Source organism: Anopheles maculipalpis, chromosome 3RL (assembly GCF_943734695.1).
Source record: "Anopheles maculipalpis chromosome 3RL, idAnoMacuDA_375_x, whole genome shotgun sequence".
NCBI lineage: Eukaryota > Metazoa > Arthropoda > Insecta > Diptera > Culicidae > Anopheles > Anopheles maculipalpis.
This window is the reverse complement of record NC_064872.1, coordinates 26,124,238-26,149,732: the sequence shown is the minus strand read 5'-3', so window position 1 is coordinate 26,149,732 and position 25,495 is coordinate 26,124,238. Positions and strand designations below refer to the sequence as shown.

General features: G+C 41.8%; 5 protein-coding genes across 8 annotated transcripts; 1 reads left to right on the top strand and 4 right to left on the bottom strand.

Annotated features, from left to right (window-relative positions):
• Nucleotides 1-233: 233 nt before the first annotated feature.
• On the bottom strand, nucleotides 234-1,933 carry LOC126565048 (torsin-like protein). Its single transcript, XM_050222187.1, has 6 exons — nucleotides 1,717-1,933; nucleotides 1,528-1,648; nucleotides 1,434-1,450; nucleotides 995-1,125; nucleotides 472-920; nucleotides 234-369 (listed from the first exon to the last, which is right to left on the bottom strand). The coding sequence occupies exons 1-6, from the start codon at nucleotides 1,931-1,933 to the stop codon at nucleotides 234-236; spliced, it is 1,071 nt and encodes a 356-aa protein (XP_050078144.1).
• A 1,206-nt stretch (nucleotides 1,934-3,139) lies between these two features.
• On the bottom strand, nucleotides 3,140-4,187 carry LOC126565064 (beta-1,4-galactosyltransferase 7). The gene is made up of 2 exons (XM_050222202.1): nucleotides 4,078-4,187; nucleotides 3,140-3,996 (listed from the first exon to the last, which is right to left on the bottom strand). Exons 1-2 carry the CDS (start codon nucleotides 4,178-4,180, stop codon nucleotides 3,140-3,142), a joined length of 960 nt encoding a protein of 319 aa, XP_050078159.1. The 5' UTR covers nucleotides 4,181-4,187.
• A 687-nt stretch (nucleotides 4,188-4,874) lies between these two features.
• On the top strand, nucleotides 4,875-7,817 carry LOC126564558 (endoplasmic reticulum lectin 1). Its single transcript, XM_050221636.1, has 5 exons — nucleotides 4,875-5,000; nucleotides 5,068-5,757; nucleotides 6,000-6,047; nucleotides 6,232-6,420; nucleotides 7,347-7,817. The coding sequence occupies exons 1-5, from the start codon at nucleotides 4,875-4,877 to the stop codon at nucleotides 7,797-7,799; spliced, it is 1,506 nt and encodes a 501-aa protein (XP_050077593.1). The 3' UTR covers nucleotides 7,800-7,817.
• Nucleotides 7,809-8,646, bottom strand: LOC126565474 (intraflagellar transport protein 43 homolog). The gene is made up of 4 exons (XM_050222655.1): nucleotides 8,504-8,646; nucleotides 8,362-8,394; nucleotides 8,138-8,284; nucleotides 7,809-8,056 (listed from the first exon to the last, which is right to left on the bottom strand). Exons 1-4 carry the CDS (start codon nucleotides 8,644-8,646, stop codon nucleotides 7,831-7,833), a joined length of 549 nt encoding a protein of 182 aa, XP_050078612.1. The 3' UTR covers nucleotides 7,809-7,830.
• Nucleotides 8,647-10,128: 1,482 nt separating this feature from the next.
• On the bottom strand, nucleotides 10,129-13,213 carry LOC126564520 (nicotinamide/nicotinic acid mononucleotide adenylyltransferase 1). Of its 4 annotated transcripts, XM_050221589.1 has the most exons (6): nucleotides 13,119-13,213; nucleotides 12,821-13,044; nucleotides 12,460-12,738; nucleotides 11,882-12,039; nucleotides 10,814-11,596; nucleotides 10,129-10,174 (listed from the first exon to the last, which is right to left on the bottom strand). In XM_050221589.1, the coding sequence occupies exons 1-6, from the start codon at nucleotides 13,201-13,203 to the stop codon at nucleotides 10,168-10,170; spliced, it is 1,536 nt and encodes a 511-aa protein (XP_050077546.1). In that variant the 5' UTR covers nucleotides 13,204-13,213; the 3' UTR covers nucleotides 10,129-10,167. The 4 variants fall into 4 exon arrangements, with proteins under 4 accessions (XP_050077546.1, XP_050077548.1, XP_050077545.1 ...); XM_050221591.1 differs by lacking the exon at nucleotides 10,814-11,596; XM_050221588.1 differs by lacking the exon at nucleotides 10,129-10,174 and having other exon boundaries at nucleotides 10,794-11,596.
• Nucleotides 13,214-25,495: the final 12,282 nt, after the last annotated feature.

Sequence of the window (25,495 nt, the reverse complement as noted above, 5' to 3'; positions counted from 1 at the left end):
CATAACATTGCTTTGACGTTTCGTTTGACGTTTGGCGGGAATGGGTTGAATTGACGGATAGCTTCGGATTGTTGCTGTTCGCAAACAAATATTAATATTTTAAATTGCAAAAAGGATTAAATTAAAAACAAGGAAATGTTTGCGTTGTTTATTCACGTGCCTCACAATGCAAATAAGTTACAAAATCACACACACACATGCATACAAAATAAGTTGCATAAGCATGAATTATATTACAATTCTTGCTTTTGCTGCTGCTTGCGCAATCCCCTATAATATAATGCCTCAACCTTTTTAGTAACTCGCTTACACCCGTTGTTTGAATAAAGACCCGTTTCATCGAAAGTTATTCCTTCTTTAACAATGGTGCTAAAATAAAAAGAAACATCATTAATACCTTTTCCCTACATCCCGGTGCATAACATATCCTTCACACACCAGCACCCAATAAATAATAACTACCATCCTTACCTTAGCATTTCATCGCTCATTTTTGCCTTGCTAAACTTAGCGTATTCCGTCCTAATGCAGCTTTCCACGTGCCTCAGTTCGAGCGGTAAAAATGGCACAAAATGATCGATCACATGCGACTCAATCAGCTCGCTTTTATACAATCCTCCAATCAGATTGTACGACGCTATCTCGAGCGTTGATTCGAAATCGTGCAGCTTGGTTTCCTCGCGCCAAACGCCACGGTCAACCAAACTTTTCAATCTGTCCGCTATCTCCGGTCCAGCAACGTTCGAGAGAAAGATGAATATCGATTGCCGGAAGTCTAGCTGCTTCGTGTATGCATGATGGTCGAGTAGGGTCACAATCGAGTCAAACAAACCGACTGGCATTTTTTCGACCTCATCGAAGATGAACAATGATTTGGGACACCGCGCAATGGCTGTCTTGATATCGCTCACCAGATTTATCTACGAAGAAAAATCGAAGAATGTTAGGTCAGACAAAAAAAGATTTGTATTTTTTCCAGCTTGTTGCAACGAACCTTGTACGTTTCAACCTCACTCTGTAGCGGAAAGTGTATTCTGCCAAGATATTTGTGGACGAATTTACTGTTTGCACCGTGTTTGTACAGTGCCCGGATGATGTGCTCCGCGATAAAGTTTTTTCCCGTTCCTAAAGAGGGAAAATTGGCAGAGAATTAAAAACCAGGTGAATATGGAAATCTATGCCAAGGCGAATAGTCCTATTTCCTATTTTTTTTACAACACTATTTCCATCATACAGGTTGTCTCGGCGCTGGTTGTCAATTACATCCCCCCACCCCCGAAGAACATTTTTGATTTCGATAGTGCTAGAGGACCAATATCCATTCCGCCTAATGCCTTTAATTCGCCCTTCATGAAAGGGCCCCAACAGCCATTTCCGCCTAGGGCCTCAGAAGAGTTAAATCTGCCTCTGCCTATCTACCCAGACACACTTACCCGGTAGTCCATGCAAGCTGAAAAACAAACAAGGGAAGAGAATGATGTTTATTTGGATGTTTTGAAGTCATCAGTTATGCGTAGGATTGCTTACCTCATCACCAAAGGCTTTTCGGAATTTTCGATATTTTTGAAGTGTCCACCGATGGCATTGACAACCACCTGTTCGGCAATGTGCTGTCCGTATAATGATTTCTCTAGCGCCCTGCGCAGTTCTTTTTGAGGTAAGAAATAAATAAAATAGGCTTAAACTTGTAACACTTTTGTAATACTTGTAACGTACCTGTTACGTCGGAATGGATGTGAACCTCATCGCAACATTCAGTCAACTTGCAATATCCATTCTTTTTAGCGTACTGGTAAGATGTTTTAACCGCACCAGATACATTATCAATCACTTTACCAACGTCGAACCAAGCTAACCCGGGTTGAACACCGGCATTAAGCGTCAATAGCCACAGCAGCACAGCCGGTGTATGGTAAAGGTTTACCAGCTTCATGTTGAATGTGCGTTGTTACTTGACACCTGGCTTAAAAAGCAATGTAAACAATCTAGTTTGCACTGAGATGATCCAATGATCGCACGCACACGCATACAGTGCGTAACAGAACAATAGGGCCACTAGTTTGTTTGAGAATAACTGGAAAAATCGAAAAGATAAGTAAAACTGATGTCCTACAACATTGTAGAGAATAAAAAAATACGTTTACTCACATTTCTTCATAATTTTACGCACATTATTACACTTTTTACTGGATAGAAAAAAGCTTCAAATATCATATCCATAGAGCCACTCGAGTAAAACCATTATTTTTTATATGAATCATCATTTTGAAATTGTGTAAAAAATACAGATAGAAAAGAGGCTCCCTGCAATTTCACCACATATTTAAAGCAATCCAGATCGCAAAAAAGCCCATTTCTCAAAAGCACATCTCAATAGCAATTATCTAGCTACAGCACATATTATGGGCACCGTGCTAGGGATTTGCATTAATTTTTTTGGAAGGTAATGTTTTGTAGTTCTATATTTAAAAAAGGTATCAAAAGTTACGCATAAATAATTAAAAATGAAAATATAAGAAATTTTGCATAAAAACTCAAACAATTGCACGCCAGGGTCCGTTTAATATTAAACAAAATTGTTTTTGAATTGGATTTACATTGTCCGAGATTCTCACTGACTACCCGTATTTTTTATCGAATTTTGCAATGATAATTGACATAAAAATACTGGATATTTGTAAGTGATCCTATCATATTTGAAGCATTTTGCTACCCAGGAAAATGCTTCGACATAGAAATATGTCATAATGTGCGTAAAATTATGAAAAAATGTAAGTAATTTTTCATTCTCTACATCTTTGCACAACATCACTTTTACACATCTCTTCAAATTTTCCAGTTATTCTCAAAAACACTAGTATTCCGTTACGCACTGTACGATGTAAACACTTGAAACACACACCCGCGTAAGCACAATTATATCAGTCCGGCGAGCTTGATCAGCGACATAGCGAAACACAAAAATACATTTTAACACATTTCTTAGCTATTTTTGTTCACTCAAGGGGATTTCCAAAAATCCACAAATGGCTCTCCAGTATTATATGTAAAGAATTACGAAATTCATTTTATTGATAGAAAAAAGTGCTCGGCACGCAATTGACACATAGCAACTAAAGGAACTGGGTGAAAAATCATTTTAGGAGCCTTTTTTCTTTGCCGGAACCTTGGCCGCATTCGCATTGTCCGCTTTGCTTTCACACTCGCACCACGGTGTTTGCTGCTTGTCACACTGCAAATCCACATTCAGCACCGTCACCGGTACACCGTCGATCGTTAGCTCACGCCGGCTCGCGAGCGTATAGTGGATCGTGCTCAGTCCCGTTTCTCGATCGCGTTTGCGCGTTATTTCACGCTGATTAAAACATTTCGTCGTATCGCGCCGCCTGTGCAGCCGATCGTGCACATGCAAGAATGTATTGTTCGTGCCGGTTGTAATGTTCCTTGGCCGTGTCACCTCGAGACCCGCCTCCTTGATGCGCACGTAAAACTCATCATCCTCCAGACCCCAACCCCAGTACCGGTTTGACATTCCATTTAGCTGCTCGAAATGTTCCATCCGTAGTAACAAAATGCCACCGATAAACGCTGCATAATGGTACTTTGGATGAAATTCCGGCCCGGAAATGTGTAGCGGTCCTTGCTCGGGGTACTCATAGCGCAGATTATCGTTCAGCGGCAACAGATCTACATCGTGCATCGCAAAGTAATCATAACTGTCCCGAACCTGCAGGAAGCCAGCGTTGATAAGCGACGCACGATTAAACCGGAACCGATCGTTTTGGTTCACGACGAAGATGTGAAACGGTACGCCCTGTTTGTGCAGGAAGGCGGCAATGTGTGGAGCAAACTGGAGCAGCTCATCGAACCGATCCCGAAACGGTACAATAATGGCAAGTCGCTTTCGCTGTTCCGTTTGCTCATCAAACCGGAAGCTTTTGTGGAACCGTTCGTGCTGTAGATCGCGATCCCGCTGTTCCTCACATTTGCACGTATCTGTGAAGCGGTAACGAACCGAAAATGGTATCACTGTTCCAGTTCGACCCTGACAGTGATTGGCAACGTTGCTGAACTTACCCAATGTACCGGGGAGTCCGCTTATCAGCAGCAGAATGCAGCACGAAGCAAACACGCAGATTCCGACGTAGCGCAGGAACACGGTACGCATGTGGTTTACCATCGTTGACCATCGTTTTCGGGCCAGCACTGGTTTGTTCCAACTCCGGCGGAAACCGACGTCGGGTGAATTAACTCAAGCAGTACATAGCCAACCGGTACACGTTTTAGAACTTACCGTGCTATAATTAGAATTAATTACTGAATTCTAAACGGCCACACACCGCATCCCTGCGTTTGTTTTCCGGCTTGTTTCCGCTTTATTATGATGTTTTAGTTGTCACAATAAATTAGGACCCACGTGGCAAATCCGCTACCTGCCAATTGATGGTCGTAAGGTTTTAGTTTACAGAATTATCAATGATCCAAGCTAAAAGTTTACTTTTGTTTTTCAATAGATAATATAAAAAAAATCGATTGGCTCCATCACACTCACAGTATGATGAGATAATCGTCCCCCTCCTAAAACAAAAGAACGAATTCTATCAATTTTAAACACTTTTCAAACTGCTCGATCTGGCTGGGAAATTTCTTAATTTTTTTTTGCTGCTGGGGGTACCGTCAGTTTGACAGCTGGGTTTGACAGCAGCTAAGGTTTTTTTTTGTTATCAGCTACGACAACAAACAGCCACCAATCATTTTCTACCACGACCGCAGCTGTTTTGCTCAAACAATATTGTTTTAGCGGAACAAATTAAGTTTAGATTGTGCGTGTTTTGGGGCCGAAAGAATCGGAGTCGTGTCTGCATGCGTGAAGGATGTTGGTTTTCTTCTTTTACACGCTCGTGGCTACGTGTGTTTGGACAGTCGAGGGACACGATTTGAAGGGTTTCGATGATTCCGTACTGTTCAATCTGGTGTGGAACAACAAGAACGACCTAATCGTATGTAAAGATTAGAAAACTTTCTCAGTAGATAGTTTTCTCATTTCTTTCGTTCCCCCATTATTAGGATGTAATTCCCGGCTCGGAACAGATGTACATCACGTCAGCGAACAAGGAAAAGTATGTGTGCACCATCCCACCCATCACCGCGAAAGAAACGGCCGGCGATGTAGAGTACAGTGGTCCGAGCCCGCTGGAACTGCTCGAGCCACTTTTCTTTTCCACCAGCTGCTCGTATCGCATCGAAAGCTATTGGTCGTACGAGGTATGCCACGGCAGCTACATTAAGCAGTACCACGAGGAACGGCACGAGAAGACCAGCAAGCTGCAGGAATACTTTCTTGGCCGCTGGGACACGCAAAAGACGGAAGCACTCAAAGCAAAGTACGCCCAAGCGGATGCAGATAAGGAGCAGATGAAGTATAAGAAAATTGAAGGATTCAATCTGCCGTACCTGGAGCTGGAGATGGATTCGGGCACAATTTGCGATTTGAATGGAGAACCGCGCGTGACGAAGGTGCTGTATGTCTGCTATCGGTTCGGGAAGAATGAGGTGTACTCGCTGAAGGAAACGTCCACCTGCAACTACGAGGTGATCATACTGACCGCAGCACTCTGTACCCATCCGAAGTACAAACCGCAGGACACGGAGGAGAACAAAATCAATTGCAGCCCGTACGGTGAATCGCCCCGGAAGCCGAAAGCATTGCTACAGCAGGAGGTGGACAAACTGCGGGCAAAGTATCAACAATTGACGGTATGTGCTTAAGGACACAAACGGAAAATGGGTGGTTTGGGTTTTTTCGCATCATTCACACGCTTGTTTTAATTTAAAGTTTTTTACACGCTCATGGCTTGCTAGAATTTCGTTCATCCTCATTTTCTCCTCACATTATTTCTTCTGCTTGCGTATATTTTTTTATCTTTTGTATGTATTTTTCCCCTTTTTTGTTTTCTTTCTCTTTCTTTTGTACTATTTTTCCCCTACCGCAACTTTAGGTCACTATAAGCGATGTATTAGGATATGAATTGCCTGAAGTGAGCGAGGTTGGTTCCGTTTTACTTTTTTCTTCTGTTGTGATATCCGCACCACGTAGAGCTGGTAGTGTTGCGTGTCTTTTTTCGTTGTTCCAAAGTCGATATTGTGCTTTATTGCGTATCACTGTTAATTAATTTTTCTCTATTTTATTGTTGGGATCATTCTTCGCCTTCACATTCGCGCCACATACAGGATGGTTCCATGCGTGGTGATCCGTTGCGGAAGGATACGACACTCAACTTTGATTGGAAAGCGATGGAAGAAGAAGCGAGCGAAAGCGAAGGAGAAACACCCGTGTCGTCCATGACCCGACGACCGAAAAAGTCGAAGGAGCTAACCTCGCTATTGGAATTCCTTGACGGAGCTTACTGCTTGCCGGGGGTGAGTACAAAAACCTTAGTTTCAAAGGGTTTGGATTCACTTATTGACATTGTTGAATCACGTAGAGGCCATGTTTCGAATGGGTGCAATATTACAAGTCTGATGTGGAGCTCAGCAGTCATATAATGGAATCTTTTAATGGAACACATTTAGGGGGTTAACAGAGAAGAAAAAAGAAGAAACAGAAACAACTTTGATGGAAGTTTACCAAGAGATTGTAGGCAATAGAAATAACTTCAGTCCTAAGGTGACCTGGTGTCGGTATAAAGATAGCGTTCTGAATTTGAATAACGGCGGCGGATGAATGATAGGGACCAGTCAGAGATGCATTCGTGATGGGTTTAGTTGTTTTATGACTTGTTTAATTATCAGTTCAACGACCTTCATCACTCAGAGGATCATCACTCACTGTCAGTTACACGGCAGGACCAGGGTTCAGATTCCAGACAGTCGCGCTACTCCTTGCTACGTTGTCAAATCTATTTTAGTCAGACCCTACGGAACGGGAAAGTACTTCTGAAGTGCGGGACCGATGGCCGTAGGGAAGGCAGAGATTAAACCTTCCACGAATCTGAATAGATTTTCTTAAAGATTTACACCACCACTGATCAGATCTTCACCATAGCGTATGCCTTGGCCTAGGATAAAACTAAATTAAACTTAACTCCAGCACTAGTGACTGGAATTTCGTAGTGGATTCATTAATCTACTTTGACTCCGATGGATAAAAGCCGTATTTTAAATTAGGAAAACACTGGAGTAACTCAACTAAAGTTTACTCCTCCGTCATCTCCCCGGAAAGGTATTTTTCTGAGCTTACTTTATAATTCTCCTGAGAGTTTCAACAATTCTAGTGTATGTGAACCGAAACTTTTAATTTTTCGACAAATATGATCCTAAATAACCTTTGCCGTTTTAATCCTTAGGGTTCCGGTTGGTGGAAGTTTGAGTTATGCTTCGGCAAACACGTCCGCCAGTACCACAAAGACACCTCCATCTATCTCGGCTACTTCAACGTCGATAAGCACCGGGAATGGTTAGAGAAGAATCCAACCGCCCGCTACAAGCGCAAGCTCGAGAATCAAATCAGCCATTTCTACACCGGTGGCGACGTTTGCGACAAAACGAACCAACCGCGGCACGTCGAGGTAAAGCTCAAGTGTACTGAACATTCCGCTAGCTCGGCGGACGTCATTGCCCTGTATCTGCTAGAGCCGCGCCCCTGTGAGTACGTGCTAAATGTGGAATCGTCCAAGATTTGTGATATTTTGCCACTGGCAACGGAGGATATGCTGCTCCCGGAGAACTTGCGCCAACTCGAGGAGGAAACACAGCTCGTGCTGGAGAGTAGTAGTGCTGCTACTAATGTAAATAATTGATTTAATCACTAAACCAAACAGATTGGTGCATTTAGTTGCTAAACTCTACGACGGGAACCTTCGTTTCGGTGCTTATTTTAACCGAAAGCTGCGTAAACAGTTGATCCCAAGTCCACGGTTCGTCCGGCTCTTCGATGTCCTCCTCGTTTTCGAGACACTCGGTCAAGATGGAGATGTCTATTTCGTCCAGATTGCCAAGGGTGGACGCTTTTCCGTTGGTGAAAATATCCGAGCTGAGGTTCTTGTACGTCGTGACGCTGCGAAAATGGCGAACCACGTGAGGATTTATGAACCAATTTTCAGGTAAGATGACTTGTTCCTAACTATGTGATACATACGTTGGTAGATTGGGGCTTTCATTGTAGAGTAAACTTTCGTGTATATCATCCGCATCCGGAAGTACGGGAATCTCGTCGATCGGATTATAATCGACCGTTGTGCTCGTATCGTCCATCGAAACAATGTTACTGTTGCTGAAGCGTTCCCTTTTTGAAAAAAAGGTGACACAAAAACGTCAATTCTATTACTACGCCACCACCAAAGCGTCCCGTTTGATACTCACATCTCTAGAATGTTGGAAAACTTGCGTGCATTCCTGTAAACGGTTGGCGAGAAGAAGAACGCGCGCATTTAAACACTTCTCCCAATGGTCACACCGACACCAGCACGCTGTTTGATCAATAATCATTAACTACCATACTTACTTGCCATGGCCGGAGGTAGTTGCGCTCGTTAGCGTGGACAATGAACGTCCGATGGATGTTTCCTCCAGCCAGCTGTCCGTCTTTACCTTTGCAGGCGTACCCGTGACGACATTGCTCGATGGGGACGTATGTTTTTCCTGCATGATGATGTTCTTTTGTCGATTGTATGTTTTTCACCCTACCCCTGAGTCGGGTTTTCCTTTACCCCCACCCGCTAAGGATAATGCGTTTGGTTCATTAATTACTGTCACACAGCCCGTGGTTGTCGCGAGTGCTTTCAAATCGGTGTAGTTTAATTTATTATTTATGTACAACACACGAGATCGACGAGATATAGTGACGACAGTACACATACGGGATGGATGTGAACGTGTGTGTGCGGTTTGTTTACGTTGTCAGGGCAACTGCTCGAAAGCACCTGTCATTCGAGTAGCGAGAGCAAAACTGCTCGTTTGTGCGTGGCACACCGTGATTATTTGGTGGACATGGAAGAAATTGTTGCGACTGGGATTTTTTAAAATTTAGAAAAAAAAACAAAACCAAAATGCAACTATGGGGACGTAGAAATGGGGATCTCGTTAGATAGTAGCCATAAATCCTCTCGTGGCGGAGCATTTTTCTTTGATGAATCATGATACGGATCCGTTGAGGCTACAATAGTATCGCTAGTACATTGAGGAATTCCGGAAGCCACCGCCACCGAACCCTCATATACGTGCAGGGAAGGGCTAGAAGAAAAAAAAACTAGCTGAACAAGAGTCACATCGACATTACGGTCAAGAGTACCTCCTACAGGTTGCAACTGATATCCCGTGAAAATAGGGAGGATTCCGGAAAGAATCATTTTTCACTTATCAGATCCTCACCTCATCACAGGAAAAATAGCCCATCACACATTCTCAATGTCATACCCTCGTTGGTAATCTGGGAATGAATGGCGAAAGGCTCGAGGAGGTTTCAGTCGGTCATGGGTCTCTATGCAGATCTCCTCCTCGAACAAAAAAGGCTTTTAATTAGGACTCCTGCGTCGACTGGTAAATAGGCGACTATAACCGATTTGTCTGTAACTACTTAGTTTATTCAAGTCTTCCATCTAATCACAATCACCTATGTGTCTACTGTCTGTCTGTTTGCTGACCAACTAACCCTAGCTGAGAAGAAATCCACCTAAACGAACGTCAGACACCTGCTGCCACCGTTCTACCCCGTGTTCTACACACATTTGAGCTATAAAATCACTTGCCTATTTATGTTCAAATTGCCAACGGCCGCTATCGACGTTGTGTAGCTTCTATGCAATATTTAAAATTGTGGACAAGACAAAAAACAAACATAACAGATTTAGCTACAAAAAAAAGGATGAATACATTCGTTGCAAATTTTTGTTTCATTTTGCGCTCCTCACTCTCCCTCTCTTTCTCACTGCTTCTTGACTTAGAGATGTCCTTCGTTTTGTAAGGTACGCAACGTTGTGATGTATTTCAGTGTAAGTGTGTGTTTGGTAACAGTAAATAAATATTAACGAGCTATTCGAATAAAAAAAAATTAAGGAACTAGACCAGCACGAAAACCAGTATTCATCGTTGCGCGTAATTGACCTCCTTTTTCGGGGCGGAGGCTTGCTGTTTCTATTTAAACGGGACAAGCGGAAATTTTCATCTTCTTTATGACCTAAAAAGAGAAAGACAGAACAAAGTGTGTGTTAGGGAGTATTTTATATAAAATTGTTCGTTAATTATTCTATAATTACTGATAATAAAAGTCAGTGTTAAAGTCATGCAAGTTTAAATGGTTAAATGAAAAGTAATACATAGCGAATATTAGAACAAGAGATAGTGAACGGAAAACAAATTTATCGCTAGAGACGATCCATTTTCTTCTCGACAAGCGAAAACTGCTTACTAGTGATGAGCAGGTCGACCTTTTTTTAATTCTAATGAACCTTATCGTTTGAAAACGTTTTGATTTAACAAAAAAAAAAAAAAAAGCTGTGATGTTTTTGAAAATCAGAGTTGCGCTGCGAGTTGCGCTTCGTGCGGAACACCTTTGAGAGTGAATTAATTCCTTGAAAAGAGTCATGAGTCGATCTTGATTCCAACAGAAACGAAACTAGTAGCTCCTGTTTGTTCCGTTAAAAAGAGTCGTATAACCCATCACTACTACATACACAATTTTAAGGCTACTTTCTACTAATGCTACTAAAAGCAATTGCTTACTTACGTCTAAAATCGAGCACGAATTGTAATTTTTTGGTTTGTATTGGAATGGCGCATTAAATCTAAAGCCTCTCTTTCGCTCTAAACTACGTACTCGCGATCACTTATGACCTTAATGCCGTGCTCTGTGAAAACAAACTTGATCATATCGTCATAACTACGGGACGGGCTGATCCGACCGGTCGCCGACGTTGACGACGAGGATGCTCCGATAGTTTGGGCTGTGTTTGTGCTAAGCGTTGCTTTGGTGATAGCAATAGTGCCCCGTTTCGTACTACTACCGCTACTACGTTCGGTTGCCATGGTATCTGTGCTGTTGTTAGTGGTCTTCGTCGTCGTGGTGCGTTTGGTCGATGAAGACGATGTTGGCGTGCTGGTGGTGTTGGTAGTGGTAGTACTGTCGTTGTTAGTGCTGTTTGTGCATTCTGTTTGGCCACTGGACCGTCGTGGACTTCTGCCCTTACCCAACACACCCTCCTCACCCACCTTCTTCCCTGCGCTGCTATCACTTTCATCGAGCGTAATGTGCTGTTGGACGATCGATTTTGGAGTTGTCCCCTCAGGAGATGTTACCGGCGATGGTGCAGAGGTCGTTATTATCTGGACAGCACTACCCGGTCGACCAAGAAATGTACCCCGAGTAGCGGTCGGTTTATTAGACTCATTAGCACAGCAAAACACCTTATTCAGGGTGGCTGCACCAACGACCGGTAAGGGTGGGATGGGAAAATCCGTTTCATCCATCGCTTCGCAGGATGATCCGTGCTTGTTCCGTTGGTTTTGCTGCTCGATGTACAGATCGGGATCGTTTATCGGCGAGATGGGCGAAATGCTCATCGCTTCCGCTGAACTACCCGTTGTTAGAATGTACTTACTACTTTCGATATCCAAAATCCATCGTGCACAGACATGTGTGATGTGGGAAAGTGTAACAATTTTTAGCAAGTATTTTAGCAACAATGGGCGAAGGTGTTTAACAAAGACTGGCAGTTAGTTTTGTGCGCTAGAGCGCAAACACGCACTGCCCCGTTCACTGTATAAGGAACAAACGCGGGAAGGTTAGGTGTTTTGTTTAGTCATCCGCACAATCCGCGTAATTGAAAATTCCGTCACTGGCGGGTTCGTGGTTCGATTTTAAATCGTGCGAATGCTTTATACTTACGTTTCGTTGTTTGCACCGAACAGACCAAACTTTCGAATGTACTCGGCAACGTGATCGTCCAAAAGGTACTTCACGGAGAGACCGCGACTTAATAGCCTTCGAATTAGCGTGGAACTCACATCATTCGTTACCCAGTTCGTAACGATCGTTATGTTGCGCTGGTAGAAGGAGGAAAATGATAAAATTAATTTTCGTTACAATGACCAAAAATATAGCCTTACTTCTATCCCCACATATCCCGGGTACATTTTTTATGGTAGTTTGTATTTTCACGGATAAGAAAGCTAATAATTTTTGACCTGTTCGTCATATGTGTATGAATATTTCAAGAGAGATGAGGGTACTTGTTGTCTAACTTATATAAGATAATTGAGAATTTAAAACAATCTTCTTCTTTTTAATTTTCAATTCCAAAGCTGTACACACCTCAGATCTTCAGAGGTGTATCAAGTTTCAATCTGATAACTCAGATATACTAAATGCTATTAAACAATAAAAAGGCAAAACATACCGGGTATGTGCTCATTGAAAAAAAAAAAAGTTAATGGAAATAGAAAAGCACAATTAAATCCACTTACTCGATACCGGCTGAGAAGATCGGAATTAAAAATGAACTGTTCCGGATTGGATCCAGCACGACTAATCACCACAATGCCATGATAGCCCAGAATAGCTTCCAAATCTTCATCCTTCCACAATCCCGGTGTAGCGAACGATTCCAGCAGATCGGCACCACACAGTAGCTTCAGCTGTACCTGTCCACCGGCGGTTCGCTTGATGCCCTCCGGTATCCAGGCGGGAATGTGCGCATTGTTAATCGTTCCGTTTGTATCTTTTAAGTAGGAGTTTATGTAATTCTGTAATGATATTTTATAACACCAATCAATAAGTAAAAGTGGCTGTTGTGTAGTGTAAGAAAGTGATTTTTAAACCCCCAACCTGATGGTACTGCAACACTTGCCGGGTTCGGGTCCACTCTTCCTGTTGCGTTTCCCAATCGGACAGATGTATCCAGTCGGATGACATGAGGCCAATTTTTAACATTGCACAACGATGCGTAGCGGACACGAGTCCTTTCTTCGCGTATGAGTCATGCACCGGTGACACTATCCCACCGACGACCTGTCCCAGACCCATCTGCTGGATGTGATCGCGCGCAATTTCTGGAAGCAAAGAATTTGTAGCTTTCTTGTAGAAGTTTCATATTGTCTAATGCACACACACACAAAACACTTACCAAACATTCGAAAGTGCATTGGCGTTGGCGGACTAAAGGAACCACAAGCTATCAGCATTATCTTGGTCGACGATGTCATTCTCATTTGTTTTGATTTGTGTTGTGGGAATGCAGACACCGAGCAGAACGAAAATCGAATTTACACCCTTACAACGCGACGCGCTTTTTCACACACACACACAAACTGGACACCTTGCTAATGATGCACCTGGGACATGCACATGAAAACTATCTGCAGAAAATTTATCTTGTTTATTCGATAAGAAAGAAGTTTCCGGAGCGCGTACGTTTGATGCGTGTAAATTTTTTTCGGTGCTGTCGAGCGTATGTTGTTGTTTTTGTTACATCAATGCAGGGGTATTATTCGCTTTGAAGGGTGAGGATTATTTTGGTTGGGGTTAACCTATCTAAAAATCCAAAATCCTGTGTTTTCTACCATTGGACTGTATTAATAATAATTCAAAACCTTCACCAAAGATAGAAAACGCTATTAAACTCGACTTTTTCCCAATTATATTCAAAACTTACTTCGCTTGGAATGCATGAGAACCCCTGCAATGGAATAGTTACAACTTGACACTTGGAAGTGTATATATCATACCCTTCAGTTCTTTATTGTAATGGTTTCATGTCTGTTTGCAGTACTTTTGGGCTTATTTTGAATAAATGTTGAAAAAAGTCAGTGGCTCTCAATATTTTTTAAACGACCGCCTACTCGTGTCATTTTGGGTGGGAGTTTTCATTTTTCGAGATTGTAAAGCTAATATTTTTTAACCTAATCTAAGTTTCAAGAAAGATGAGGCTTTTGAGGCAAACATTTTTTCTGGTTTGAACTTATTCAAACGAAAGCAATTGCTCTAGCACACGTAATTGAAGACTGGAATCGTATGTTTGCCTGTATCGTGCAACATCGAATCGGCCGTCCGACCGGCCATCGAATGGCTTACTAACTAGACTTGCCGATTTACACCAAGTGTGATAGTCAGTCCTCACAGCGAGGGGACGGTCCTGGATGAGATTTGAACCCCGGTCCTGCCGCTTGAAGATCGGTTCTGCTGTCACCTACTCCACCGAGCCACCAAATTTTGACAAATTTACTATACAGCTGCTATTAATAAAAGCAATTGATAACTTAGGAATGGGTTAGTATGGATTAAAGTAACAAACAATGAGAGTTTGTACAAAAATTATTATGACTTGAGAAATTGAAATTGGGAAATGAATAGGAAAATTTCGAAAAAAAATATTTGAAATCAATTTATTTTATTTTTTTTTACACTGAAAGGATGATGCAAAATTTTATGAATCGGCATAAAACATTCCATACAATCAAATTTCATACACTTTTGGTAGAGAAACTGCCTGTTTAACCTTGATTATTCATTAACTTAACCCCGTCTCGCTCCTTCCCACATTACAGGTCAAACGCGTAAGTTCATGCTGGGCAGAGACTACCAAAAAGAACGGTAAAACGATCAACCGATTACTGACTTCCGAGGGTTAAACACATCCTCCACTAACTCTTCCTTTTCCTGTCTTCAGGTAGAAATCACCCGCCCCATTCTTGCATGCTGCCGCTAGTTCCGATTTAATTTCAGATTAAACTTTTTCCACACAACAACGCGCACTACACTCCAAGCAACCAATCTACAACGCCGCCAAACCACTCCGAAACGCTCATCGTTAGAATTCATTGCTGGTACTTAGGCAAACATTTTTGATGCCCTTACTAATGCTCGTCAACCGTACCGTGGCAAAAGTTTTCCACCACCAACCCCAAACCATGGGCAAAACCGTTCACAAACCACCAAAGACGCATCATCTTTTGATAGGGAAAACATCTTCCACTCACCATAAGGAAGTCACTTCTATCTCGCGACTCGAACGAGTATAGCAATGCTAGAGGAAGGTGGAGAATTTGGCGTTGAAACATTGATTGATCACATCTTTCCAGTGGCGGTGGCCCCTTTTTGCCTTTTTGGAAAAACATTGCTCCCGAAACTTTCTTCGATGTACACAGGATGTACAGTGTATCCCTTTTTTTCCACGTTTGCCGCTATTCCAGGGGCGGATGATATCGGGAAGGTTCTGATCACAAGGAAGTGATGATTGGAATTGGAAAGCGAGGTTGGTATGGAAGTAAGTTAGTATCGGATTCATCCATCCCCCATCGGAACTCCCCGCTCGAGTGCGTGTGAACGGTCGTTTACGGAGCTTTAACTCATCATCCGCATAATGATGAGATCGGTAGGCTGTGAAGGCTGAAACTCATCCATTTTGATACCATTTTCCCGCACTTCCCTTGGCGTACCCGTAACGACAATCCGAATCGGACAGGTTCAATCATATGAAACCATTTGCCGGAAATGGCGTGATTAATTCACTCTATCGATTTGTACCGCACTTAAGACGCTGTGCGGCTAGATCGTTTGGAGCACGGCGAGGAAGACAGTTTCATGTAAAATGTTTCATCCCTTGCTTTGACTCACGCCAGAGAAATAATCAGAGCATTATTTTACCTCATTTCTGGTTTTAATTATTTCAATTTCTGGATGGCTGTTTGTGGATGTAGAAAAAGGGGTTTAAGTATAGTGGAGCAGACGGTAACAATGATTACAATATATTACACAAATCCAGGTCCGTTTCCATTTTCAATTTCAGTATAAATTGCTAGCATCCTCTGTGGGTAGATTTTTAAATTTTGCTTTAAGTCTAAGGTTTAAATGTGAAAGATTAGCTGAAATAATAAGAAATTTAATTTTTAAATGTTATGGAATTACATCAAATTTGACTACTTTTATTCATAATAGGCTGTCCACGCGGATAAAGAAGGCGTGAAAGGCTTGATTTTTGTGTGTTAATCCAGAAAGATTGCGATATGGGATGGGCAGACGACGGCGCTCGATCGCACGAATTTTCAAGGCAAGATCACGAAGCAATTGTAGCTCCTCGCAAGTAAGTACATTAGAAATGTTTGTAACGTTCTTTTTATTTGTGGAATTACTGCCTTTGGTCATTCAACATTCAACAACATTCTTTGGTCAATAAATAATCCGTCCCAAACGCTAGAAAACTATTCCCATCCAGGGATTGGACATGGACCAACATTTCTGGCAATCTACAAAGTTTAAAATTCCAAAATAAGTCATTCACAATTCCATTGGATCTTTGGTATAACAATCGTTGGCCATTTATGGTTTCTTAGATTTAATTTTTGCGAATTTGAAAGAGTGTTCACAGTCAAGAATGATTCACGGCATTAGGAACCAGGCGCAGCTTATCGGAACAAACGCTACAATTAATTTAAGTTCAGTTTCAAAACAACTTAACTTAATTTGAGTTAAGTTTTCAAAAAGGTAAGTTTTAACAATTATGCTCATGACTCTTTAGACACCTCAAAAATATTATCAGTGAAGTGGAAACCAATAAAAAAATTATTTGATAAATTGACGCTCAAAATTCCGGATCAAACACACACATAAACCCCGGTTAAAATTCGAAAACTAATCATTGAATACAAGAATGAAGGCAAAAGTTTGCGGTCTTCGATTCAAAATGTGATTGAGATCTTCTAGAAATCCCTAAAGACCGCTGGCTTAAAAAGTTCGAAAAATGAAGCGCACCAGAACGTCACAAGCGCAATTATTCTACGGAATATAAAAGACAATCCTACGGATAGTCAGCACCCAAACTGGCCGACCGTCTGACACTGTACGCAAATATCAAAGTCAGTCCATAAAACGGTAGGGATGTGCAGAAGTAAGTCGAGGTTGCATTGTACGAGGACATGAAGGTGATCATTTTAGGGCATAGGGTTCCATTCAGTGCAAATGGCTCAGGATAACTCGATGTTCATTGATTATAAACTGGATCGATTCACGAGAGCATAATTGTAGCCAAAAGGGTATATAATATCTGATTTGATACCTATCGGGTTTGATAAATTTATCATTTTTATCAAGATACGAAGAATTTTTTTCAACCGAATATGAAAGTAGTCCACTGTTTCTCAAGGAATCAATTTTGGTTCTCTCCTGATTCGATTCGCAACAAATGGAAATTCATCGATCATGCAAATGGCTGTAAACGCTTAGGACTGGGGTTTTTAATATTCCTGTTCCTGTTCGCAGACGACATGGCCATCGCGACGAAGGGTAGGACACCTGCAGAGTTGAGAAACAGCACCCAACGTTCACTGTCCATAATCCAACAGTACGCTACCGATTGGAAAATTAAAATCAACCACACCAAGACTCAGACGAAGATCATCCCTTATCGTCTGACAATCCGGCTCATCAACCCACAAACACACAACATCACCATAGACAGCATCCGCTTGCAGTGGAGATCCACGATCCGGTACCTCGGAGTCAATATTAACAACAGAATGCTGTTCCATCACCATACCAAAGAAGTATCCATCCGTTTACTCATCTTACTGAGGAAGCTATATCCAACAGATCGTCCTGTCCCCAGCAACGTACGGCATTCCTGGCCCTGCGTTCCTGTGCAAGGACGAATCTGCGGAAGGTACAAACTAGCTGCAATAGATTCTTCCGACTTATCCTGGACGCTCCTCGCTGGACACTGCTTGAGGAACTCTACGATGAAGCCAACACAGCACCATTTGACGACATAGCAGACAACATCATCTATCGGCTAGAAGCATCAGCAGCAGCCTCAGCTACATAAATATATTAATTGAAAAAAAAAATAGGTAGCGAAAGACTTTGACGATACTACTTGCGTAAAAGCCCAGTGCTGCTGTGCACAGGGATACTTCTTCTTGGCTTAACAGCCTCTCTGTTGGTCTCGCCGGTCGTCGAATAACTCGCTAGACTTGCTGATACCACGTAGTTGTGGTAGCCAGTCTCCTCATATCGGTGGAACGATTCAGATGGGATTTGTTTCCCAGTTCAGCTGTCTGAAGGCCGATGCAGCCGCTGCCTTTACCACCAGGCCTGACCAGGCCAAAACTTTTAAGCATTGGAACTCCTTTTCTGATATTTCATATAACATCTGAAGGCAGTACAATTCTTCTAAAGCTTATATACAATTACTTAAATAAATTTCAGTCTCAAAACATTCCCAACTTACTTGTAAATTCAAATTCTTTTATAGAACAACAATGACTATTACTAACCCAGTTGAATCCATATCATACTTTGGAAATGAGTGTGCTTCGACTTAACCTCCAAACGCTTCTCCAACCTCAAGCACTGATCACAAGATCGTTGCGATACAGCAACTCAAAATGCGCATCATTATGGTTCGGCCGGGATCGCCGGGATTCTCCTCCCTTTCGGATGGGAATGTCTACAGCACCCCATCCAGCCAGCCACTTTATTCCAGCCGTGGGAAATAATCAACCATATATACTACAGCTACATCGCGCATTCGCGTTTGATCGAACAGCGATCGATCTCGTGGGGCGTTAGCGCCCGGCAGTTCGAAAAAGATGACTGCCAACACTGCTCTCACATACATGTATATGCGGGGTGCTATGGTGTTGTATGTTTCTTCTCTTACTCCCAGCGGCTCAGTGTGTGTGTGTTGGATTGGGTGGCGTTGTACGATCATTTCGCAGCATGCGATCACCCGTTTCCGACTGATCCGATCGTATGGGAGGAGATTCCTGCGGACCCTTGTAAGTTGTATTATGGGAAGGAAAAATCGAAACATTGCCTCGTGCGTGTGTTTCTTCCCGCTGTTCCTGCTGCTACTCTGCCATGCGGCCATGGGTTGGGTTGGGTGGGAGTAATTAGCATAAATATTAAATGATTTGAAAGGGGGATTGGCCGTCCGTTCGTTCGCTCGTTCGTGGTTCGGAGCCAGCCAGTATGAAGCGAAAAAACCTTCATATATAAAAGGAAATGGTTATTGGTTCGCTTTGCGCCCAGTTTCTTGTGTAGTTTTCTTTCTCATTCTAATGCGGGAGGGAGGGAAAAAAATAACACCCCACCAGCCGCGCTTGTGCCAGTTTGCCCTGTCTTTGTTCGCTTTGTTTTGCTGGATGGAGCACTCCGAACGGTATGGAAATTGAGCATTACATTTCATATTGTGTCAGGGTGAAGCGGTGAAGCGTAGTTGCTAGTAGCCACAACCTTCGTCCTGTAGCGCGAGTCGTCCGGACGGCAGAAATAATGAAGGATGAAGGGACACAATTGTTTAAATTATTGGGGCGGGAGGGCGATTTTTATCCTGTCCTATTACTAGTCTCGGGAGGGGGGGGGGGGGGGGGGGGAACGTCAGCAGCGGAAACCCAGCGGAGATTAGTAATTTTTCCTTCACTTCCTTCACTGAGCGATGGCGCTTCTTTTGTTTCTGGGTGGACTAAATTGTCCTGGCCAGGGATGGGAAAAGGACCTGGGGAAAAAAAAACGCACAGGGATAACATTAATTTATTCCATTTATTTTATCTGGTATTTACATAAGTATTACATTGAATTTATTTTTCTAGGCAGCAGCAGCAGCGTTGCGTTTTTTGTGTGTGTTCGGTTTCGGCTTTGGCTCTTGCACATAAACACTCTGCTGTACAGTGTTCGCAATAACAAACCTGTGAGCCACCATCCCATGCTCCAAAACGGAAAAAATGAAGAGGTCCTTTTTTGCGTATTTTTTGTTTGTTTGTTGAGTTGTAAAAAGATGGAGAACTTTTCTGCTTGTTTTTTTGGGGAACGAACAAACAGAAAAAAAAATAGGTGGAGGTTGTATTTTATATTGAAACAAGGATTTATTGAAGGGCCCCCTGATAAGATGTTTGTGTGTGTGTGTTTGAGGGGTGTTTGGTGAAGTTTTCTTTTCCACCTTTTTCTGTTTTGGGTTGTTGTTTTGTTTCGTTTTTATTTTTGCCATTCGAGCTTGGCGTGATTGGCGAGATTGCTTCATTGGGAGTTTTAATTAAGAGCACGGATGTTGGCTTTTTGGTTTGGTACGGTCTGGCCATATTTGCGAGGGAGAAATACAATGATTCATCGGTGCAATTGCTTTCGTACTTTGTGAAAATTAATATATTTTGCTCCGTTTGGGAAGTATTTTTCTTTCGAGGAGGTTGGAAACATGTAAAGTATCATATTTTAGAGATCGCTAGACTTTAACTTGATGTTTTTAAATTTATAAGTTTTCCATCTTCTAAGCATCGAGACAATGGTTTGAATAAAATTATCTTTTTTTATTTATTTGATTATGATACGTCATAATTTGTACAAACTTAAGAACTTTAAAGGTGAAACAGTTTTTTACGATTTGAGAAATCAGTTAAATCAGTACTTTAATATCTTGATGACAGAAGCCTTGCTTTTTCAAAGGTGCAGAGCCTTCTTGGCTACCTTATTAACCAAAAGACCTTCTAAAGTATCTGGCCTAACAACATAACTTCACCTCTAAGGAAGGATTATATCTTCCAAGGAACATGATCGTTTCTTTAAGAAATTCTTGCAGTTGAAGAGGATACGAAATCGATGGGACTTTGTCTGCCAAAAACTGTGGCAATTAAAGAGGCTTTATCGATATTTTAAGGGCTTCATCTACCAACAACTATCCAAGGAACCTCGCCTACGAAAAGATGACCCCTAGACGGAGAGAGGTCTTATCGACTTAACAAAGCACCGTGTCACCAAGAGGCTTTAAAATCGTTTAAAGAGTCTTCTTCAGTAAACAAGAGACTTCATCATCGAAGAGATTCTACTGTCCAAAGGGCATCTTGTCTTGTATGGTAGTTTGTTGCGCATAATGCTTAAAAGATTCCAAAACATTTGTTCTAAATGTTTCATGCGTTCTTCAGTTTAGAATAAAGGCTTTTAATAATAACAGCCTGCATCGTGCGGGATGGTGGAATGACCAGTAACGGATCTAATGTTGGGCGATACGGCGTCTCGCATAAGCCTCCTAGCCCCGAGATCTGCATCGTCTTTCAGGGAAGGATCCCCGTTGGAGGATAGCAATGATTCCGAAAATGTTGTTTAAATCGATCGATGAAACTGGTTTGAATTTTATGTTAATAGTGGACTCGATTATAGTTTGTGAACAAAATTCTACATAAAATCGTTTGACAAGTATTTTAACAAGTGCGGTGAGCGGTTTAATAAGCTCCAAAGAGTCATCAAGGCTTATGCTTCATTTTTATCACATTCAAGCTCAGGTTATGTCCCATTCCCTGAACGGTCTCAGCTGCATCGACAGATTAAAATTTTCCTTCTTGAACCGCTTCACTACCCAGTCTAATTTATCGCCCAAATTCTTCAAGACAAATTGCTTCATAAATGACCAATTCAATTTGTATGGCTCTCGTGTGTTTTGGTGTGTTTGTGTTCTGGGTGAAATATTCCAATTTGGCGCCTAGACGTCGAGACTCACTCATCATTCGGGAGTGTTTTAATAAATCTCGCTAATATTTGCTTTCAGCTCAAAACGAAAACTAACCCAGACACGCAGACAGGAACGAGTATGATTTTAATTTGTGACATGAACGATCTCAACCATGCTTGACATATTAGTTGACGAATGTCTTTCTTTCGTGTGTGCTTTTATCTTTCGAAAAACAAAAACGCAGTAAGAAAATCAAAACATTCAGATAAGATGCGGTTTTGTCAACTCACAGCGAACTGAAGAGGATCGTCCTGAAAAAGATTTTTATATCTCCTTGTCCCTTGCTCACATTAAAAACGATCTTTTATTGATTTTAAATCAGATTAACGCAGGAAAATTAAATTGAATTAAATTTGATGAGAACTTTTGTTATAAACTGTAACTCTAGAGCCGATCAGCAAGTGATCCACGAGTCAAATAATCACCCTTCAAAGACATTAACCACCTGCTGGTTGATGCGATCTCACGATCATATAATCTCATAATGTTCTGGACTAGTCTTTTTCCGTTGCCTTATACAACAAATCCCATTTGTGACACGTGTTCCCAATAGTGTTCTGTTGTTCGATGTGTGTCAGCGCAAAGGAGATAAATAAATAAATTAAAAAAAAAAACGACTTGGATTTGTAATAACGAGTGATCGTAAAATATTTTAGTTTAATAGTTTCCTCTGTATTCTGAGAGTTAAGAAATAAAATACGCAAGCTGCGTAAAAGCAGTGTGATTGATCTGGGAGCTCCGAATAAAGCGACGAAAAGCTGCACCAAAACCCCGTTCAAATCACGCCCGAAAACACCTCGATCGTAATCATCATCAGAACGCTATAAAATACACAGATGTAGAAGAAAAGACGTACGAAAGACGAAACGTGACGTGATTCTGATTTATTAAATGACTGATTTATGGTCGTTCATCAAACTGGCGGACTCTCGGACGCACAAACAAGACTTCCGCGGGGAAAATGCTCGGGTTTTGAGTTGTACGATGGAGCAGGCGGGGCGGAGGGGGGGGGCCGAAGAGGGACATAAAAAGGGGTGGCGAAAGGGGGGGGGGGGAGGGGTGTGACAATCGGATTAAACTCACCGCATCCTCTCCTCCCCCCCCCCGCCCCCTTTGGGAAGGTTAAAAGCGGTGACAGTGACGGCTGAACAAATGGCCAAAAAGTGTGTGTGTGTGTGTGTGTGCACACCGGGAGAGTGATTCGCGGTTTGATGGGATGATTATAGGCGAGAAAGATTGTGATATGTTGATCCCTCGATTGGGGGTGCGCTTTTTTTTAATTCTTCTTCTTTGTGTGGAAAAAAAACAGCATTTTCCGCCACTCATTACGAATGGGTAATGGAAGGCTGGTAAGAAGTACTTGCGCCAAATTTTTGAATGTTTTGCTTCCCAAAACTCTTCGCCCTGGTCGACGTAACCGGGCGCAGGTTATGATGTGACAGTATTTGAGGCAAGAACTGTTTTTGTTGGATGGATAGATGATGATCATTATGGCTTTTTATTTATCTTCGTGCTGCTTACTTGTTTTGATGAAAATTACAATGAAAATCGGACAAGTACGCTGGGAGGTTCGGTCGCTAGTAGCAACAGCAGCCATACGGTACATACAATCTACAACCAAGAGAGAGAAGTAGAAAGGGAAGGTGGACAATATGATGTTAAAAAATGTAATTACCTTGGTTGGCTGCTGCGATTATTCTAGTTCAAATGGTAACCGAGCGGTCACTCACAGAATTATGGGACCGTTTTGTTTTTGACTGTGAAGGCCATAAGGTTTTATTTTGTCTCGGCGGTGCTTGGAATGCATTTCCACCTGGTGGGTGGAAAGGAGGGGGTAGAAGCGACACGCAAAAGAGTTGAAGAATTTTGAACACATTAGCAGGCGGTGAATTATGAAACGGCACAGCAGCAGGGTGGACGAACGTAATAAAAGATTCTCTGCTCGGTGCACATGAGGTTTGATTGTGCAATAAATTTGCTGTTCAAAAAGTAAAGAATTTTTGCTTTACTGTGGGTGTAGGGGGAAGGAAGGAGTTGTGGGGTTTCTTTGCACAATTAAAAATGTTGTTCTCTAGAGGTTATGGGGCTTTTTTTTTGGCTTATAGATTGCCGAGGATTGTTTTTATTTAGAGGATAACAGTCAAATTATTGCAATCGTCAATGATGATGTTATATTTCTGGCAGATGACATCACAATTCAGCCACCTAGCCCAGGTTGGTGGATCGTATTATAACCAAAGCTAAGCAAATGGTTGGCGCACTTGGAGTTTTTATGGGGTCTCTACCGAGGCGAATCTTCCTATAAGTAGCTGTTTGGATATGGAAGCATCAGGCATTCTAACGTAGGGAAAGTCTTTTCCCGAAACGAAACCCCCGGAAATTGACATGGGTCTTCCGGACACACTTTAGACAATTTTATTGAATGTAATAGAATGAGTCCTGGGTCTTAGGATGTGGTAAGGGCCCTCAGCACCTAATATTGCAAATGCAGGCTTCGTATTACGAGATATTTTAACGTAATATTTGACGTTTAGCTAGCAACGACGTATACGACAAATCCCAGAGCAGCCCCTTAGCAGTTCTTATTTCTTTTGGCGAGCAAATGTTCTTGTCATGTATTCAAATGTTATTCGTTCCTGTTATTCGTCTTATACGTTAAGGTGTTATCAATCTTAAATTTAGACAAAGTATCAACAATACTCAAGCTTTCTGCTTCTGCTGAAATGCCATCGTATCATTAGCGTTAGAATAAATAACAAACAAAACATAAAAATGCTATGGTCAACATAAAACCAGCAATAATAGTCAGTTCTGTTTCAAAACTGGTCTGATATTATTGTCACATGAGTCTTAGCCAAACGTTTTCTTTGCTGGATGTCTTAAAAGGTTATTAAAGTTGAAGTTCTGTTTCTAGAGAAAAGAAACAATACATCGTTGGCAGAGAAGAGAGCTCATCTACTATCAGGCCATATTTACTTTGAAGAGGCTTTGTTTACCAAAACATTACCCAAGGTCGACTAAGCAGATCTTACATCTTTCAACGGAACCTCGTCGATCAAAGGGCCTCTTTCAACGGGTTTGTCGTGGAAGATTCCTTGTTGTCTACGATACCTCACGAACTCAAACAGACCTCACCGTCCAAGCAACCCTTAGACCTATAAAAGGACCTTATCGTTCAAAGACTCTCTATCAAAAACCAAGTTGTTGGAGGAGAGACTTCGTCGTCCAAAATACCTCGAGTCCTCACAGAGACCGCGTTGTCCAGGAAGCATTAACACCTATCAAGGGATCTCGTCGTTCATATTGGTCTCTTACAAAACTCTAAAAGGCCTATTGTCTTGTAAGAGGTCGATACAAAGCTTTGTAGTGTGATGGTCATCGGTCGATTGTTTTGGACCTGAACAAGCAAAAAATACTACTGCTTAGTCCGGTGGCCATATCTCGTGCTGTCAACTGCTTCAGTTTGTCGTTTAATCAACATTTTTCCTAAATTAGTTCCATATTTTGTCTTGAAATGTTGACGGGAGAGAGTATAGACGGAGAATACATTTTTGAACAACTTTCTACAATTATTATTCAGTAATACACTCAATTTTTTTTTGGTAAACAGTGTTTTGAATTTCAGTTCCCTTTTCCTCGTTACCAGTATTCAAACAACTGCAAATAAAACAAAAAAGATAGGAAAACAAAGTTCCACTTTTGTATGAAATGCTTCTCCTCCATTTGATAGACCAAGTGACGATCAAAAGAAGATGTAATTTATGTGCGATTCAATCGAAAATCACTCATTCTTCGTATCTATGTCACACCACGTGAACTAATTATGCCCGCACACTGGCTTTGATTGCTTTGCATAGCTTCGTACCCTTTGGCGGGCGATTTGGGGCGATACGGGGGGAATTCTTATTTTTATTACTTACACACACACATCCGGGGAGAAAAGAGCGAGAGATAGAGGGCATAAAACAATATTAAATCTAATTTATAATTCATCAAACCAAACGAGATGA

What these genes read in the sequence shown, in the direction of transcription:
- LOC126564558 (XM_050221636.1), top strand. Translation starts at nt 4,875, where the DNA reads ATGTTGGTTTTCTTCTTTTACACGCTCGTGGCTACGTGTGTTTGGACA. An exon ending in ACAACAAGAACGACCTAATC is followed by an intron (nt 5,001 to 5,067) that starts GTATGTAAAGAT and finishes CCCCATTATTAG; the next exon opens with GATGTAATTCCCGGCTCGGA. An exon ending in GAGCTTACTGCTTGCCGGGG is followed by an intron (nt 6,421 to 7,346) that starts GTGAGTACAAAA and finishes TTTAATCCTTAG; the next exon opens with GGTTCCGGTTGGTGGAAGTT.
- LOC126565048 (XM_050222187.1), bottom strand. Translation starts at nt 1,933, where the DNA reads ATGAAGCTGGTAAACCTTTACCATACACCGGCTGTGCTGCTGTGGCTA. An exon ending in GTGAGGTTGAAACGTACAAG is followed by an intron (nt 921 to 994) that starts GTTCGTTGCAAC and finishes TTTTCTTCGTAG; the next exon opens with ATAAATCTGGTGAGCGATAT. An exon ending in ATGAGCGATGAAATGCTAAG is followed by an intron (nt 370 to 471) that starts GTAAGGATGGTA and finishes TTTTTATTTTAG; the next exon opens with CACCATTGTTAAAGAAGGAA.
- LOC126565064 (XM_050222202.1), bottom strand. Translation starts at nt 4,180, where the DNA reads ATGGTAAACCACATGCGTACCGTGTTCCTGCGCTACGTCGGAATCTGC. An exon ending in CGGACTCCCCGGTACATTGG is followed by an intron (nt 3,997 to 4,077) that starts GTAAGTTCAGCA and finishes ACCGCTTCACAG; the next exon opens with ATACGTGCAAATGTGAGGAA.
- LOC126564520 (XM_050221588.1), bottom strand. Translation starts at nt 13,203, where the DNA reads ATGAGAATGACATCGTCGACCAAGATAATGCTGATAGCTTGTGGTTCC. An exon ending in ATCTTCTCAGCCGGTATCGA is followed by an intron (nt 12,040 to 12,459) that starts GTAAGTGGATTT and finishes TCCTTCTACCAG; the next exon opens with CGCAACATAACGATCGTTAC. An exon ending in TTCGGTGCAAACAACGAAAC is followed by an intron (nt 11,597 to 11,881) that starts GTAAGTATAAAG and finishes GGATATCGAAAG; the next exon opens with TAGTAAGTACATTCTAACAA.
- LOC126565474 (XM_050222655.1), bottom strand. Translation starts at nt 8,646, where the DNA reads ATGCAGGAAAAACATACGTCCCCATCGAGCAATGTCGTCACGGGTACG. An exon ending in ACTACCTCCGGCCATGGCAA is followed by an intron (nt 8,395 to 8,503) that starts GTAAGTATGGTA and finishes AACCGTTTACAG; the next exon opens with GAATGCACGCAAGTTTTCCA. An exon ending in TTTTCCAACATTCTAGAGAT is followed by an intron (nt 8,285 to 8,361) that starts GTGAGTATCAAA and finishes TTTTTCAAAAAG; the next exon opens with GGAACGCTTCAGCAACAGTA.